At 44.6% G+C, this 16,108-nt stretch overlaps 1 protein-coding gene and 1 pseudogene across 1 annotated transcript in view; both read right to left on the minus strand.

Moving 5' to 3' along the window:
* The window catches only part of LOC103510298 (ATP-binding cassette sub-family A member 5-like), a 50,627-nt gene that overhangs the window by 8,657 nt on the left and 25,862 nt on the right, over positions 1-16,108 (minus strand). The window contains exons 22-31 of the mRNA XM_026824383.1: positions 13,789-14,173; positions 13,026-13,362; positions 11,912-12,388; positions 11,173-11,207; positions 10,462-10,770; positions 10,156-10,250; positions 9,216-9,423; positions 8,419-8,510; positions 7,658-7,735; positions 6,432-6,477 (exon numbers count right to left, since the gene is read on the minus strand). Coding sequence (XP_026680184.1) covers positions 6,432-6,477; positions 7,658-7,735; positions 8,419-8,510; positions 9,216-9,423; positions 10,156-10,250; positions 10,462-10,770; positions 11,173-11,207; positions 11,912-12,388; positions 13,026-13,362; positions 13,789-14,173 — 2,062 coding nt within the window. The remainder of the gene's footprint in view (positions 1-6,431; positions 6,478-7,657; positions 7,736-8,418; positions 8,511-9,215; positions 9,424-10,155; positions 10,251-10,461; positions 10,771-11,172; positions 11,208-11,911; positions 12,389-13,025; positions 13,363-13,788; positions 14,174-16,108) is intronic.
* On the minus strand, positions 4,102-4,218 carry LOC113467904 (annotated as a pseudogene).

Genomic DNA, 16,108 nt, shown 5'->3' on the forward strand with positions numbered 1-16,108 from the left:
CCATGGAATGCGTGGTGAGTAACGCTCCTCTAGAACCCTGCAACAAAATAAAGCACACAACTTCCTCTATAGAGTCTATAGCTCTACAGTATAGTCTTTTTGAGGTTTGATAGAGGGAACTGTAACAACTTATCGTTCCGAAATCGTAGAGAAAAGGAGGGCAGGATAGGAGACAGTCAGCGGTTCCTAGAACGGATCTCATCTGTTTAGGATAAAGTCCCGAAATCCAAGAAGGAAAGAGTACAGGATAGGAGACCAGTTAGGATATAGGATAAAGTTCACCCCGGATAGACAAACCAACTAGGCTGGCTTTGTTGTTATCTAAAAGAGCGTCGACCGAAGTTGATCGAAATTGCCTGGGACTCTGGCACTCTGGGACCCATGTACAGAAAATAATCTATTCAAGGAACCTATACGAGGTACGAGGTATATTTTACCTGGAAGCTAGCAAGTATGGTGTTCTACATGAATCAAAGACACAGAAAGCAAGCAAGTAAGTAGTAAGTACCCCTCTACCTCGCGAACTACTGGAAATTCAAATCTTGAGAAAGAAGAGGACACGAAAAGTAAGGCCCGCCACTCAAGATGATTTTTGTGGCATGCGATGAGCGATAGAAGATAGAACTCATCGTGAGTGGGGAATGTCTATCCGATAAGTTCGACTGATCTGATGAACTGATCATTGCGTGTGATAGAAGATAAAACTCATCTTGAGTGGCGGGCAGGAAGTAGCTACCTGGAAGCTCGCCAGTATGGTGTCCCACAGGAATCGCTTCGACTTAGGGTCCATCCCGGTGGACGGTTCATCCAGCAGCACAATCCGGGGGTTCCCGATCATGGCCAGGGCGTAGCTCAACTTCCGTCTGGTGCCTCCAGAACATTCGTACACCTCCTTGTCCGCGTGATCCCCGTGCTTTGACTATCTGTAGTCGTATTTAGATTATCTGTGGTTGTTTGAGGATTGATGGTCGTTGCAAGATCGCCGGAAGACAGAAGATTGTGGAAGATCGTCTGAAGACTGGAGCTCGACTTGAGGTGATCGGTCTCTTTCAGATATCTGGAGGAGAAAAGGGGTCAAGTGGATTGGAACACATTACATGCCTTTAGGCACACTCCATTTGTCAAGGGTTTATACGTACATTACCCTAGATTTATCTTGCCCGTGGAATCATTTTAATTTTTTGTTTAGTTTGAGATAATGGTCAAGTACGATATCATACATATTTCTAGACATGGTCTTCACTTGACTGGAGTGGATTATGGACGGGAGACGGGATAGCAGAAAGCCAGACGTTTCGAGAACGCCCTCCAGGATAAAATCCGCCCCGGGTGGAAATCGAACCCGCAGTTACAAAGCAGACACGCTATCGTCCAAGCTAACTAGGCTGGCTACCAAAGAACAAAATTTCACGCCTTTACTTGTATTCGAATCCTTGACTACCTTATTACTAGAGGGGGTCCTGAGCGAGCTCTCTGACCTGGATGGTACCTCTTGGTGTCCTCTTAATGATTCCATCAAGGCCCGGGGATAGCAGTATTGAGTTAAATACACAAAAAGGCAAAACTGAGAGGCTCAGATGTAGGGGCAAACAGCCTTAAAGAATGGGTTAAGCTTATACAAATACGAATCTACCTCATCACCAGGCTGTTTCGTACTTACCAGGGTAATCTCGTTCAGGACAGCCACACTACCATCACGTCACGTCATTACTTTACGTCAGAAAGATGTAGTTCAAAGTTTTCCCATAATATTGTAGATTGTAGAGAATCTCGTACAGGACAGCCACACTACCATCACGTTACGTCACGTGACGTGATAGTAGTGTGGCTGTCCCGAAAAAAATTACCTACCTACAATATTATGGGAAAACTTTCAACTTCATCTATCAGATTCCTCATGACTTCACGTGACGTGACGTGATGGTACTGTGTTTCTACCTTACCTTTTTCCAGAGCTACAAACGTGTCGGCCAGTGAAGTGACAGAGTCCTGAGGGACACTGAACACAATCCTATCCACGAATTCCTCTTCTACATTGGCGTTATAGCGGAACACGTGAGCTCACGTGATGTTATAATAGTGTCTCTACCTTTACTTTACCTTTTTCCAGAGCTACAAACGTGTCGGCCAGTGAAGTGACAGAGTCCTGAGGGACACTAAACACAATCCGATCAACGAATTCCTCTTCTACATTGGCGTTATAGCGGAACACGTGAGCTCACGTGATGTTATGATAGTGTCTCTACGTTTACTTTACCTTTTTCCAGAGCTACAAACGTGTCAGCCAGTGACATAACAGAGTCCTGAGGGACACTAAACACAATCCGATCAACGAATTCCTCTTCTACATTGGCGTTATAGCGGAACACGTGAGCTCACGTGATGTTATGATAGTGTCTCTACGTTTACTTTACCTTTTTCCAGAGCTACAAACGTGTCGGCCAGTGAAGTACCATCTGGGTAATCGCTAATCGTGTGCTGCTAGCTTTTCCCGACCCTGCTCAGGCTGGAGGCGGGTGGGCAGGTTGTCACCGAATGGAGGTTAAAAAGTTAAGACAACCAACAAGACCTGAGCTAAAAGCTACATAAACCTTGTGATAAACCTAAAGAGGGAGGCGGAAGAAAAAGAAACATATTTCAAATCTGAAACAAATCTTACCTCCCTGTCCATCACCAACTCAACAGACATGTTGACTGGAATCAGCACAAACACCATCCCCAAGAAGAGTGACATTGAGAACAGGCCAGTGCTGAAATTTTGTGTCATTGACGTCAGAGGTAGAGGCTGCACTTCGGCTTTGATCGTCGAATACGAAACCGACTCGAGTGTTCTCGGGCGAGTTCGGTAACTGGTCGACGGGGTACGAGAATTTACGAACATTTTACGATTTTTGGTAGTGCTTTGACTATCTGTAGTCGTATTTAGATTATCTGTGGTTGTTTGAGGATTGGTGGTCGTTGCAAGATCGCCGGAAGACAGAAGATTGTGGAAGATCGTCTGAAGATTGGAGCTCGACTTGAGGTGATCGGCCTCTTTCAGATATCTGGAGGAGAAAAGGGGTCAAGTGGATTGGAACACATGCCTTTAGGCACACTCCATTTGTCAAGGGTTTACATTACCCTAGATTTATCTTGCCCGTGGAATCAATAATTTTTAAAAAAAAGTATATTTAGTGGTTCTATTCGTAATATTTTTTTTCCCACTTTAAATGTATTAGAATCAATCTTTCATTCTCAAGAAGGAAATTAGTGTGCGTACCCATCTGGATGCAGTGACAGATGGTCTTAAGTCCTGAGCTCCAAACAGGATGAAATTTGGCAAATATTTTCGACAGAAATCGGACAAGGAGATTTTAGTCCCCTTTAGGCCTTCGGCCGCACCGCGAGTAGTTTCTTTTACAGTTCAATGAGCCATTAGTGAAACCTATGGACCTTGTTACTTGGTCTTTCGGCCGCTCCGCAGTGACCCTTTTCGCGAGTTGTACAGCTCACTCGTAATACCTACCTTCGAACTCACCTGTCGTACACATTATCCAGCAAGTTGAGCAGTATGGGCAGGGCATGCTGACACGTATCGTTATAAACAAGCGTAAAGTTGTTCACTCCGTACACGTTGATAGCGCCCAGTAGCGGCATCGTTTGGTTGTAGCTGAGGAGGGACGGGTAGCTACCGTTGTACAGGGTGATGGAGCTGTTGTCGAAATAGGAGAGGAAACGTTGAGCGTCCGTAGAGTTGGCAACGTGAACGAGTGCAGCCTGTGGTACAGGCCGTCATCTGGGAACAGAGAAGAACACTCAGTTTTCATGAGACTCGGATATAGACCATCGGAAGATGTCCTACACCTGAGCGCGAACGCCCTTAAAGTAGAATCCATGGTATTCATCATGGTTCTTAACCTGCCTATGCGTGCATAAGAGTCTAAAATACGCGCACGAGAAAGGTAATACATTTATTTAGTTTTGGGGTAAGTATAGGGGTTTAACAACACTTTGAACAACTTGGGTCTCCTCGTGGCGAGGGTTTTACCCATCATTCGGTGACAAGCCAGCAAGCCACCTGCCTCCTCTATTTAACCTCACCCAGCCTGAGCGAAGCCGGGAACCCAGCAGCACGCGACTCCTCAGATGGTCACCCATCCAGGTACTAACCACGCGCAACGTTGCTTGACTTCAGTGATCCCTAGGGAACTGGTGAATTCAACGTGCTATCGCGCTGGTTCAGTGGTGTTTACAGTAGGCCAGTAGTCAGAGTCCGAAATGACCTCGTGTAATCCATGCAGTCTACTCTTTCCACTTACATTGTGACAAGTTCAAAGGTTTGGTGACGAAGTCAATGTTGACGTTCCGATGCATATACATTCCGATGGCGGCAAATATCAGCGGTATAATCAGCATAATGTACAACTTCTGACCGTCCCGGAACAGTCGTATCAGTCGGAGTCGAGTGATGGCGGCGAACACTTGAAGTTCGGACCGTTCTATGACGACCGACTCGTGACCGATGCCTGCAATTTTGTCGTCTTCGCCGCCAGGTTTGGAGGTCGCATCTAAAACCAGTTAAACAATGTTTTTTTGAATATCAGAATAGCGAGCCTAGTTAGCTGTAGCCGAATGGTGATGGCAGAATAAAGCCTGATTCACACTATAGTGCCAGTCAAGGTCCAGTCACGGTCCGGTAACGGTCCGATCAAAAGATTGAGTATTCACACTATCGTTCAAGCAACGTTCATGCTTCGGTCATGCTTCGGTCATTTTTCTTTCATTTCTAGTTGGTCTGAACGAAGGAATGTTGATCGTTGCTTGATCGCTACCTATTCACACTACAGTGCCAGTCTCGCTCCGGTCACGGTCCAGTTTCGGTCCGATCAAAAAGATTCGTCGCGAGAATGTTCCAAATTTTGACTGTGAGCTGACCGTTACCGTAACTTGACTAGAACGTCTAGTGTGTACACTCACATTTACTTGCCTTCAACAATCATTTGATCGGACCGATACCGGACCGTGACTGGACCTTGACTGGCACTATAGTGTGAATCAAGCTATACTCAATCTTTTGATCGGACCGTTACCGGACCGTGACTGGACCTTGACTGGCACTATAGTGTGAATCAAGCTATACTCAATCTTTTGATCGGACCGTTACCGGACCGTGACTGGACCTTGACTGGCACTATAGTGTGAATCAAGCTATACTCAATCTTTTGATCGGACCGTTACCGGACCGTGACTGGACCTTGACTGGCACTATAGTGTGAATCAGGCTTTATTCTCAAATAAAATAAATAAATAAAGAGGCAATAAATTGCAATAAATAGAAGTTTAGTTGTAAGGTGAACGGTTGACGGTTGATCGAAATAAACTTACCGTTCAGAAAGAACAGTTCAGTTCAGGAACGAACTTTTTCAAAGAACCAGTTCCTACAGTTCGTTCGTTCTTTTCCCTTTTCCCATCTCTAGCTCTCAGGCCGTGTTTATGTAACGGGCTGAGATGAGCTGGGATGAGGTGAGATGGGATATTGTTTCTACAGTTTTGCATTGGAGTGGTAACTTAAGCAAGGATAGCGTGGGATTGTTGGGCATTTTTTCTAACCCTCTGTCCCGGCGGCAATTTTTAAAATTTATTTTATATTTATTTTTGTTTGCTTTGTAATTCGCTTGTTTGTAATATCTAATTTAAATGAAAAGTATAATATAAACGTGCAAACTAGAGATAAAAAGTAAAAAATGAATTCAGATTGTACGCGTTGCGAAAAAAAATCAAAATTTCGAATTTCCCGCCAACTTTACAAGTTTACAAGCTCATGAAGACTCTGTGTTAAGTTACCACATAATTTTCCACACGCCAAGAAAGGCCAAGAATGGCCTAGCTCAGCCCAGTACATAAACACAGCCTCAATGAGGTAGTCTTGAGTCCTATCCAATCAGTAGAAGCACTGTTATTATCATACAGGGTGATCATTAAGTTTCTCTTAATTCTCTACAGGGTGTAACGACTGATGAAGACACGGACGGGTATATGTCGAGCGTGCTTAGGATAAAATCCACCCAGCTGCGCGGCGATTGATCACTGAAGTTAAGCAAAGTTGCGAATCGTTAGTAACCATCTGGGCAATCGCGTGCTGCTGGCTTTTCATAAAGGAGAAGAAAAAATTAAGTACCTACTCCATACACAAAAAGCCCACTCCGAGGCTTCGGTGTAGGGGCAAAGAGCCCTAAGGATGGGTTAACCACTATGTACACATCTACGAATTAGGTACTTACGTCAAATGATAGCCAATGCCGAACTTGTTCTTGAGGAAGAGGGAGGAGCCGCAGCTTACTCACCTGAATAGTAGTGACATGAGTCAGAGTAGTATCCTCGGAGTGATAGTTACTCACCTGAATAGTAGTGACATGAGTCAGAGTAGTATCCTCGGAGTGATAGTTACTCACCTGAATAGTAGTGACATGAGTGAGAGTAGTATCCTCGGAGTGATAGTTACTCACCTGAATAGTAGTGACATGAGTGAGAGTAGTATCCTCGGAGTGGTAGGATGTCACTTGCATCTTTATCTCCAGGGTATAACCAGCACCATACTGGTTCTTGAGATGTTGTGTGGAGCCGATACACCTGTGAAAAAGATAAAACTCATCTTGAGTGGCAGGCAATAAGTTACCTGGAAGCTCGCCAGTATGGTGTCCCACAGGAATCGCTTCGACTTGGGGTCCATCCCGGTGGACGGTTCATCCAGCAGCACAATGCGGGGGTTCCCGATCATGGCCAGGGCGTAGCTCAACTTCCGTCTGGTGCCTCCAGAACATTCGTACACCTCCTTGTCCGCGTGATCCCCTATGTGGAGACCGTCGATGAAGGAGTTCACCAGTCTGCAAACAAAAATGAAAAGATAAATTATGAGCACAATTGGATAATTGGGTAGGTACTTCTTCAGAAGTCACGTCAATGGAAGATTCCAAAAGAACTGGCACAAACGAGCAGTGACCAGTGTTATTATAGGGTTAGGTTAAGAGCAAAAAGAAGTTTTCACAATGAGAGCAGTGATTAGTGTTATTATAAGGTTAGGTTGAACAAGAAAGAGTTTTCTTTTTCACTGTCGTGGTTTCTGAGTAATTACCCAAAATCGTACAACGAAACTGTGTCAAGAGGTTTGACAGAGGGAACTGTAACTTCTAAGGTCTTAGTGTCCCGAAAGCGGAGAAAGAAGGAAGGCAGGGTAGGAGAAAGCCAGCCGTTCCGAGAACGAACCTTATCTGTTTAGGATAAAATGAGTCCCGGGCGGTCGCTAATAATCTCACCTGGGAATATCACTGTTGGGCACTCCCCGTATAGCGGCGTAGGTTTCCATGTGCTCCCTCAGAGTGATGTTGCTCCAGAGAGCGTTGTGTTGGGGACAGTAGCCGATCAGATGGAACGCGGTGCCGAAGTTCGTGGTGATGTTGTGGCCCCCGATTTGAACCTGGGGATTTTGGACGGAAACATGCTCTAAATTATTATTTTTCTCTAAGAAAGGAGACGGGATAGCAGAAAGCCAGCCGTTTCGAGAACGCCCTCCAGGATAAAATCCGCCCCGGGTGGAAATCGAACCCGCAGTTACAAAGCAGACATGCTACCATCCGAGCTAACTAGGCTGGCTACCAAAGAGTTTATTGAGAACAAAATTGATGTCACTTGCATCTTTATCTCCAGGGTATAACCAGCACCATACTGGTTCTTGAGATGTTGTGTGGAGCCGATACACCTGTGAAACAGAAGAGCCAATGCCGTTGTTATCATTATTATGTAAGTAAGTAGGTTTTAGTATTAGTATATATTATTAGTGCTTTATTTTATCCATATTTTAACAGTAGGTACAATATTACAATAGTAATAAATACAATAATATGAGTAAGGGAGTGCCTACCTAGATATAGTTACCTAATGGTTGGGGCCACGAACCAAGCCAAAACCAGACTCAAGTTCAACCCCCAAATTAGGCAGACCCCCCGGCTGATTACAAGTATGTTGCAAATGTTCAGATAATAATAATAATAATAATAATAAATGTATATTTACGGGACGAGCCCTTTTTAAGAATCACAAACATTTACAAAACAATAATAAGTGAAGATAAAGATTAAGTAAAGACTTGTTTAGTACTTTTTCATCTCGCATCTTCATATTTACCTCTTCCTTGGCACTTTCAAGTTAGAAATTAATACACTATCACGTCACGTAAGCTCGCGTGGCGTTAGGGCGAAGTGGCTATCATGAAATCACCTGGGTACTATATTGTGGGAGAACTTGGAACTACATCTTTCTGACCCCCCATGAGCTCCCGTAAAGTGATAGTAGTGTATTAATATGTTTTTACCTTTACATGACTTACTTGAGATTACATTCTTTTTCGATAATAATTTATTATGGTGAGCAGAATGTTAATACCTGAGTTGGCCTTGCACCATGATGCCTACTCTGGAACACAGAGCATCGGCTTCCTCCATGGAATGCGTGGTGAGTAACGCTCCTCTAGAACCCTGCAACAAAATAAAGCACATATGTAACTTCCTCTATAGAGTCTATAGCTCTACAGTATAGTCTTTTTGAGGTTTGATAGAGGGAACTGTAACAACTTACCGTTCCGAAATCGTAGAGAAAAGGAGGGCAGGATAGGAGACAGTCGGCGGTTCCTAGAAAGGACCTCATCTGTTTAGGATAAAGTCCCGAAATCCAAGAAGGAAAGAGTACAGGATAGGAGACCAGTCAGGATATAGGATAAAGTTCACCCCGGATAGACAAACTAACTAGGCTGGCTTTGTTGTTATCTAAAAGGGGCGTCGACCGAAGTTGATCGAAATTGCCTGAGACTCTGGGACCCATGTACAGAAAATAATCTATTCAAGGAACCCATCACATTGTCTGGAACCTATACAAGGTATATTTTACCTGGAATCTAGCAAGTATGGTGTTCCACATGAATCAAAGACACAGAAAGCAAGTAAGTAGTAAGTAGGTACCCCTCTACCTCGCGAATTACTGGAAATTCAAATCTTGAGAAAGAAGAGGACACGAAAAGTAAGGCCCGCCACTCAAGATGATTTTTGTCGCATGCGATGAGCGATAGAAGATAGAACTCATCGTGAGTGGGGAATGTCTATCCGATAAGTTCGACTGATCTGATGAACTGATCATTGCGTGTGATAAAAGATAAAACTCATCTTGAGTGGCAGGCAATAAGTTACCTGGAAGCTCGCCAGTATGGTGTCCCACAGGAATCGCTTCGACTTGGGGTCCATCCCGGTGGACGGTTCATCCAGCAGCACAATGCGGGGGTTCCCGATCATGGCCAGGGCGTAGCTCAACTTCCGTCTGGTGCCTCCAGAACATTCGTACACCTCCTTGTCCGCGTGATCCCCTATGTGGAGACCGTCGATGAAGGAGTTCACCAGTCTGCAAACAAAAATGAAAAGATAAATTATGAGCACGATTGGATAATTGGGTACTTCTTCAGAAGTCACGTCAATGGGAGATTCCAAAAGAACTGGCACAAACAAGCAGTGACCAGTGTTATTATAGGGTTAGGTTAAGAGCAAAAAGAAGTTTTCATAATTAGAGCAGTGGTTAGTGTTATTATAAGGTTAGGTTAGACACAAAAGAGTTTTCTTTTTCATTGTCGTGGTTTCTGAGTAATTACCCAAAATCGTACCATGAAAGTGTTTGACAGAGGGAACTGTAACTGCTAAGGTCTTAGTGTCCCGAAAGCGGAGAAAGAAGGAAGGCAGGGTAGGAGAAAGCCAGCCGTTCCGAGAACGAACCTTATCTGTTTAGGATAAAATGAGTCCCGGGCGGGAATCGCAGCCGCGACCGAGCGCTTACGAGTGAAAGGCAAACGCGCTACCAACCAAGCTACAGGATGTCACCGGATGGAGGATAAAACCTGCGTCACTAAAACCTTAGCAGTTATACAGTGACGTTAAACCTTTATCAAAAATCAACTATAATAGGTAAATAATTTTATATGTAGGTCGGGAGTACCAATTCCGATATCAGTGATCTTATTAAACGTACTATGGTCGACATTGTCCCAAAACCTGTTTCCTTTACCGAATTCCGTCATGAAAAAGATTCCTTCCGATTGCCGCTGGCTAGTCCTGGACTTTCCTCGCTCGCTAATTATCTCACCTGGGAATATCACTGTTGGGCACTCCCCGTATAGCGGCGTAGGTTTCCATGTGCTCCCTCAGAGTGATGTTGCTCCAGAGAACATGTTTGATTGGCTCGTCCCGAACCACAGTCAAGAAAACCCTTTGAAAAACTTCTAGCTAGCTAGGCTGGTTATGGTTAGCTGTTCTCCTCCCTGTTAATAGTCGCACAACCAGACGCTAGTCTACTCTCTGTTTAACGTCCCATAGCTAGACAGTGGTCTATGTCACAAATATGTCTGTGCGTGACAAACTTACCAATATTGTACATATGGCTGCACGACACCATGACGAACGGTATGAACGCAAACACAGTCACTATATTAGGCATGATGGAGCGCGCTGTGTTGCTCCTGTTGAAAAAATAGCTGAGGCATGTACAGAACAGAATGAGCGACGGAGTCACCAGAGATATCAGGAAGCCCATGACGATGAAGGAGATCTTGTTCTTGAGGAAGGACAGGTTGAAGATGTAGATCAGGGTGAGGAGGCCCAGGTAGACCACCATGATGAGGAAAATGAGAATGAGGAAATGGGAGATGAAGTAGATGACCGCGCCCAGTCCGTTGACGCGGAGCTGGTTCTTGGATTTGTTCTGCGGAAGAAGTATTCAGTACGGGTATAATTAGTATCGAATCAAAACATGAATTATTTGTGGTAAAGCAGAGCCTTTTCACAATTTTTATGGATATCACAGCATTACTAAGTTTCTCATGTGCAATCATTCTCTCTTTTCATTTATCCTTTCATACTGGTAAATCCGCCAGCGCGCTGGTATTCGAATGGGTAACCATCTGGGTAATCGCTAATCGTGTGCTGCTAGCTTTTCCCGACCCTGCTCAGGCTGGAGGCGGGTGGGCAGGTTGTCACCGAATGGAGGTTAAAAAGTTAAGACAACCAACAAGACCTGAGCTAAAAGCTACATAAACCTTGTGATAAACCTAAAGAGGGAGGCGGAAGAAAAAGAAACATATTTCAAATCTGAAACAAATCTTACCTCCCTGTCCATCACCAACTCAACAGACATGTTGACTGGAATCAGCACAAACACCATCCCCAAGAAGAGTGACATTGAGAACAGGCCAGTGCTGAAATTTTGTGTCATTGACGTCAGAGGTAGAGGCTGCACTTCGGCTTTGATCGTCGAATACGAAACCGACTCGAGTGTTCTCGGGCGAGTTCGGTAACTGGTCGACGGGGTACGAGAATTTACGAACATTTTACGATTTTTGGTAGTGCTTTGAATAATTATTATTTTGCTTTCTCTTTCAATTGTAGATATCTACTAAATATATAGGTACGCCCCTTTGGCATACATACAGTCTCGTAGGGACAAATGAGGAGCTTAATGAGATCCCTGCGGAAAGAGGGGAAAGAATAACTATTAAATATATAGGTACGCCCCTTTGGCATACATACAGTCTCGTAGGGACAAATGAGGAGCTTAATGAGATCCCTGCGGAAAGAGGGGAAAAGGTTTGATAGAGCGAACTGTAACAAGGTCTTATCGTCCCGAAATGAAAGAGAGAAGGAAGACAGGATAGGAGAAAGCCAGCCGTTCCGAGAATGAATCTTATCTGTTCATGATAAAGTTCGCCCCGGGACGGGAATCCAATTGGGGACCAAGCGCTTGCAAAGTAAGTGCTTGGTCCCCTTGGAGTGTGTCTGAAGGCATGTGTCCCAATTCTCTCGACCTTAGAGATTCTTTCCACTTGGAAGCTTCAACACACACTCACCTTTGTTATACACCTTGGTCAGGTTCTGCAGAAGGACCACGGGCTGATTGTACACCGCGTTACACTCGACCAAATCCTTCACCTTATTCTTCTCCATCAGTACATCCTCATCTCCTCCCTCCTCCTCTCCCTCCTCCACCGATAAATCTTTCAGAGACGCCCTCTGATACTCTTCGCCCGTCACGGGACGGGACCAACCACACAGCTGGCGCACGATATCCAAGTGCCGTGAGCCGGACTTCTTCGCGTCCAAGTACAGGAGGAACCCAAACAGGACGGGAATCTGCGCGATGGAGGACCACGCAATCGTGCGCAGTTCCGGATAGGACAGGTACTCGGCGAACGTGAGGGAGGGACAGTTGTTGTGGAGCTCGCAGTTGATGTGGATGATGTCCATGAAGTAGATGATGGAGTAGGGGATGTAGATGGTGTCCACCAGACAGAAGAAGGAGTGCAGCCTGTGGTACAGGCCGTCACCTGGGAACAGAGAAGAACACTCAGTTTTCATGAGACTCGGATATAGAACATCGGAAGATGTCCTACACCTGAGCGCGAACGCCCTTAAAGTAGAATCCATGGTATTCATCATGGTTCTTAACCTGCCTATGCGTGCTAGCGCACGATCTTTTGCTACAACCACGGAATTATTGATCCAGGCAACTTGTGCCGACTTTCCGTCTGTCAGAGGTGAACAGGGGTGAATAGTAGAGATTGCCCTACCCTAGGCAATATTTTCTGTGTTCTTGTTGTAGCGGCTTTAGCTTTCGCCGAATGGTGATGGTAGGATAAAGAAAAGATATCTTTTTGTATCTGCCATACACCGGGGTGATGGTCTCTAGACTTGTTTAATTGGCTCGTCCCGAACCACAGTCAACCATCGGAAGGTCGTGTGCTTGTTTGTTTTTTTTTTTTGTTTGTTTTTTTTGTTTTTGTTTTTTGTTTTTTAAGCAGAGAGAACCCTTTGAAAAACTTCTAGCTAGCTAGGCTGGTTATGGTTAGCTGTTCTCCTCCCTGTTAATAGTCGCACAGCCAGACGCTAGTCTACTCTCTGTTTAACGTCCCATAGCTAGATAGTGGTCTATGTCACAAATATGTCTGTGCGTGACAAACTTACCAATATTATACATATGGCTGCACGACACCATGACAAACGGTATGAACGCAAACACAGTCACTATATTAGGCATGATGGAGCGCGCTGTGTTGCTCCTGTTGAAGAAATAGCTGAGGCATGTACAGAACAGGATGAGCGACGGAGTTACCAGAGATATCAGGAAGCCCATGACGATGAAGGAGATCTTGTTCTTGAGGAAGGACAGGTTGAAGATGTAGATCAGGGTGAGGAGGCCCAGGTAGACCACTATGATGAGGAAAATGAGAATGAGGAAATGGGAGATGAAGTAGATGACCGCGCCCAGTCCGTTGACGCGGAGCTGGTTTTTGGATTTGTTCTGTGGAAGAAGTATTCAGTACCGGTATAAGTAGTATCGAATCAAAACATGAATTATTTGTGGAAAAGCAGAGCCTTTTCACAATTTTTATGGATATCACAGCATTACTAAGTTTCTCATGTGCAACCATTCTCTCTTTTCATTTTTCATTTATCCTTTCATACTGGTAAAGCCGCCAGCGCGCTGGTATTCGAATGGGTAACCATCTGGGTAATCGCTAATCGTGTGCTGCTGGCTTTTCCCGACCCCGCTCAGGCTGAGTGACTTAAATATGAGGAGGCGGGAGGGCAGGTTGTCGCCGAATGGAGGTTAAAAAGTTAAGACAACCAACAAGACCTCAGCTAAAAGCTACATAAACCTTGTGATAAACCTAAAGAGGGAGGCGGAAGAAAAAGAAACATATTTCAAAGCTGAAACAAATCTTACCTCCCTGTCCATCACCAACTCAACAGACATGTTGACTGGAATCAGCACAAACACCATCCCCAAGAAGAGTGACATTGAGAACAGGCCAGTGCTGAAATTTTGTGTCATTGACGTCAGAGGTAGAGGCTGCACTTCGGCTTTGATCGTCGAATACGAAACCGACTCGAGTGTTCTCGGGCGAGTTCGGTAACTGGTCGACGGGGTACGAGAATTTACGAACATTTTACGATTTTTGGTAGTGCTTTGACTATCTGTAGTCGTATTTAGATTATCTGTGGTTGTTTGAGGATTGGTGGTCGTTGCAAGATCGCCGGAAGACAGAAGATTGTGGAAGATCGTCTGAAGATTGGAGCTCGACTTGAGGTGATCGGCCTCTTTCAGATATCTGGAGGAGAAAAGGGGTCAAGTGGATTGGAACACATGCCTTTAGGCACACTCCATTTGTCAAGGGTTTACATTACCCTAGATTTATCTTGCCCGTGGAATCAATTTAATTTAAAAAAAAGTATATTTAGTGGTTCTATTCGTAATATTTTGTATACCTACAAGAAATGTATTAGAATCAATCTTTCATTCTCAAGAAGGAAATTAGTGTGCGTACCCATCTGGATGCAGTGACAGATGGTCTTAAGTCCTGAGCTCCGAACAGGATGAAATTTGGCAAATATTTTCGACAGAAATCGGACAAGGAGATTTTAGTTCCCTTTAGGCCTTCGGCCGCACCGCGAGTAGTTTCTTTTACAGTTCAATGAGCCATTAGTGAAACCTATGTACCTTGTTACTTGGTCTTTCGGCCGCTCCGCAGTGACCCTTTTCGCGAGTTGTACAGCTCACTCGTAATAGTGGTACTACTCCTTATACCTTTAACTTTACCCTCTACTTCATTTCACTGGGCGCGGGTCAGGCAACTGCGCGTGCGACCAGAAACCTAAACAAGACGCCTTTCTTCATAAGGTCATGTCCATTATTAATCATAACTTAGTTTTGTCACTAATAAACACATTGTCGTCTGTCGGAAAAAGTGTGTAAAAATAACCTATAGTGTCGTAATGATTCAAGCAGTAGGGCCACGTTCCAGTAAGAGAGAAAGTTAACGGGGAAAGTATGACAATGTTAGGCTGGTCGCGCGACCATAAGGCTTACCCATTGGTAGACCATAGCGATTGACCGACGATCGACAAAGGGCTGGGACGAGTTATACTCCTCCGCCCTCCCGTCCAACAGCGGCTTACCTCCAATTTTTCAATTCTGTTGGTTGTTCTGGAGTCGATTTTCGATGTATTTGGAACACTATTTGGATTTCTCCCTCCGCCTTCTTTTTCTTTGTATAAAGTTTCGACTTTGTTTAGAATGGAGGGACAGGTAGTGGTTGAGTTGTCTGTACAACTGACCTTAGTCGTGTTTGTGGTAGGGGTTCTTCTCACTGTAACTCTTGTCCGGTCACGACTTTAAAACACAGTAACTGCAGTCTCCATCTCCGACGTGAAGCCGAAACTAGCAGCTTATGCTTTGGCTGAGCTCACAAGAGCCCGCTCAAGCCATTGACCAGCTGCCCCATGCTCTTAAATGCTTGTAAAATGCTAAAAACCATCACGAAACTGATAGACATCAGCATAAATCTAATAGACACCAACAAACTCCTAACCACCAGCAACGTTCTAGCGGCCTTCTGTCTTCTAACACCTTCTAGCAGACTTCTAACCTCGAGCTGAACTCCACTAGCCGGAGAAAGTCTATAGACCTCCTCTTTTCCCCAGTTCACCTAACCTTGTGTACGGAAATCCGTGTGAGGTAAACAGTTCCCAAATGTAATGGGATCTAAATAGAACGGGCACCTTAGTTAAATTAAATTTTTTTTCATATAAATCACCAAGATAAGCATTATAAAACATATGGATGTTCTTTACATAATCTTAGTTAGAAAGTAAGAGTTCTTCCTTTAATCACACGCATGGGTAGACCTACGTCACTGTCTACCAGAATTCAGGACTCGAGGCTTGTCCTACTTTAAACCGTTTATAAAAGCTGTCTTTAGCCTGTTCCTCTAAAATCAAGGGAAATCCGGAAGCCGGCGTGGCGCTCATCAAAGAAAATGTCAAGTTACTCGGTAATCACTTTGGATACATGGAACAATGAACCAGAAAGCCGGCGAGGCGTCACTGGGAAAAGCGCTCAACATGTCGAGTGAGCATTATGACCGGCGATAGTTACACATGCCTCACTTGTGAAATGCGAACAAATATTGCTATGTACAGTCGTACCGGGACGGGTATGACGAGTGAACGCCTATGTACACAATGCTGTCCACTCACTTCCATCT

Source organism: Diaphorina citri, unplaced genomic scaffold (genome assembly GCF_000475195.1).
Source record: "Diaphorina citri unplaced genomic scaffold, Diaci psyllid genome assembly version 1.1 scaffold580, whole genome shotgun sequence".
NCBI lineage: Eukaryota > Metazoa > Arthropoda > Insecta > Hemiptera > Psyllidae > Diaphorina > Diaphorina citri.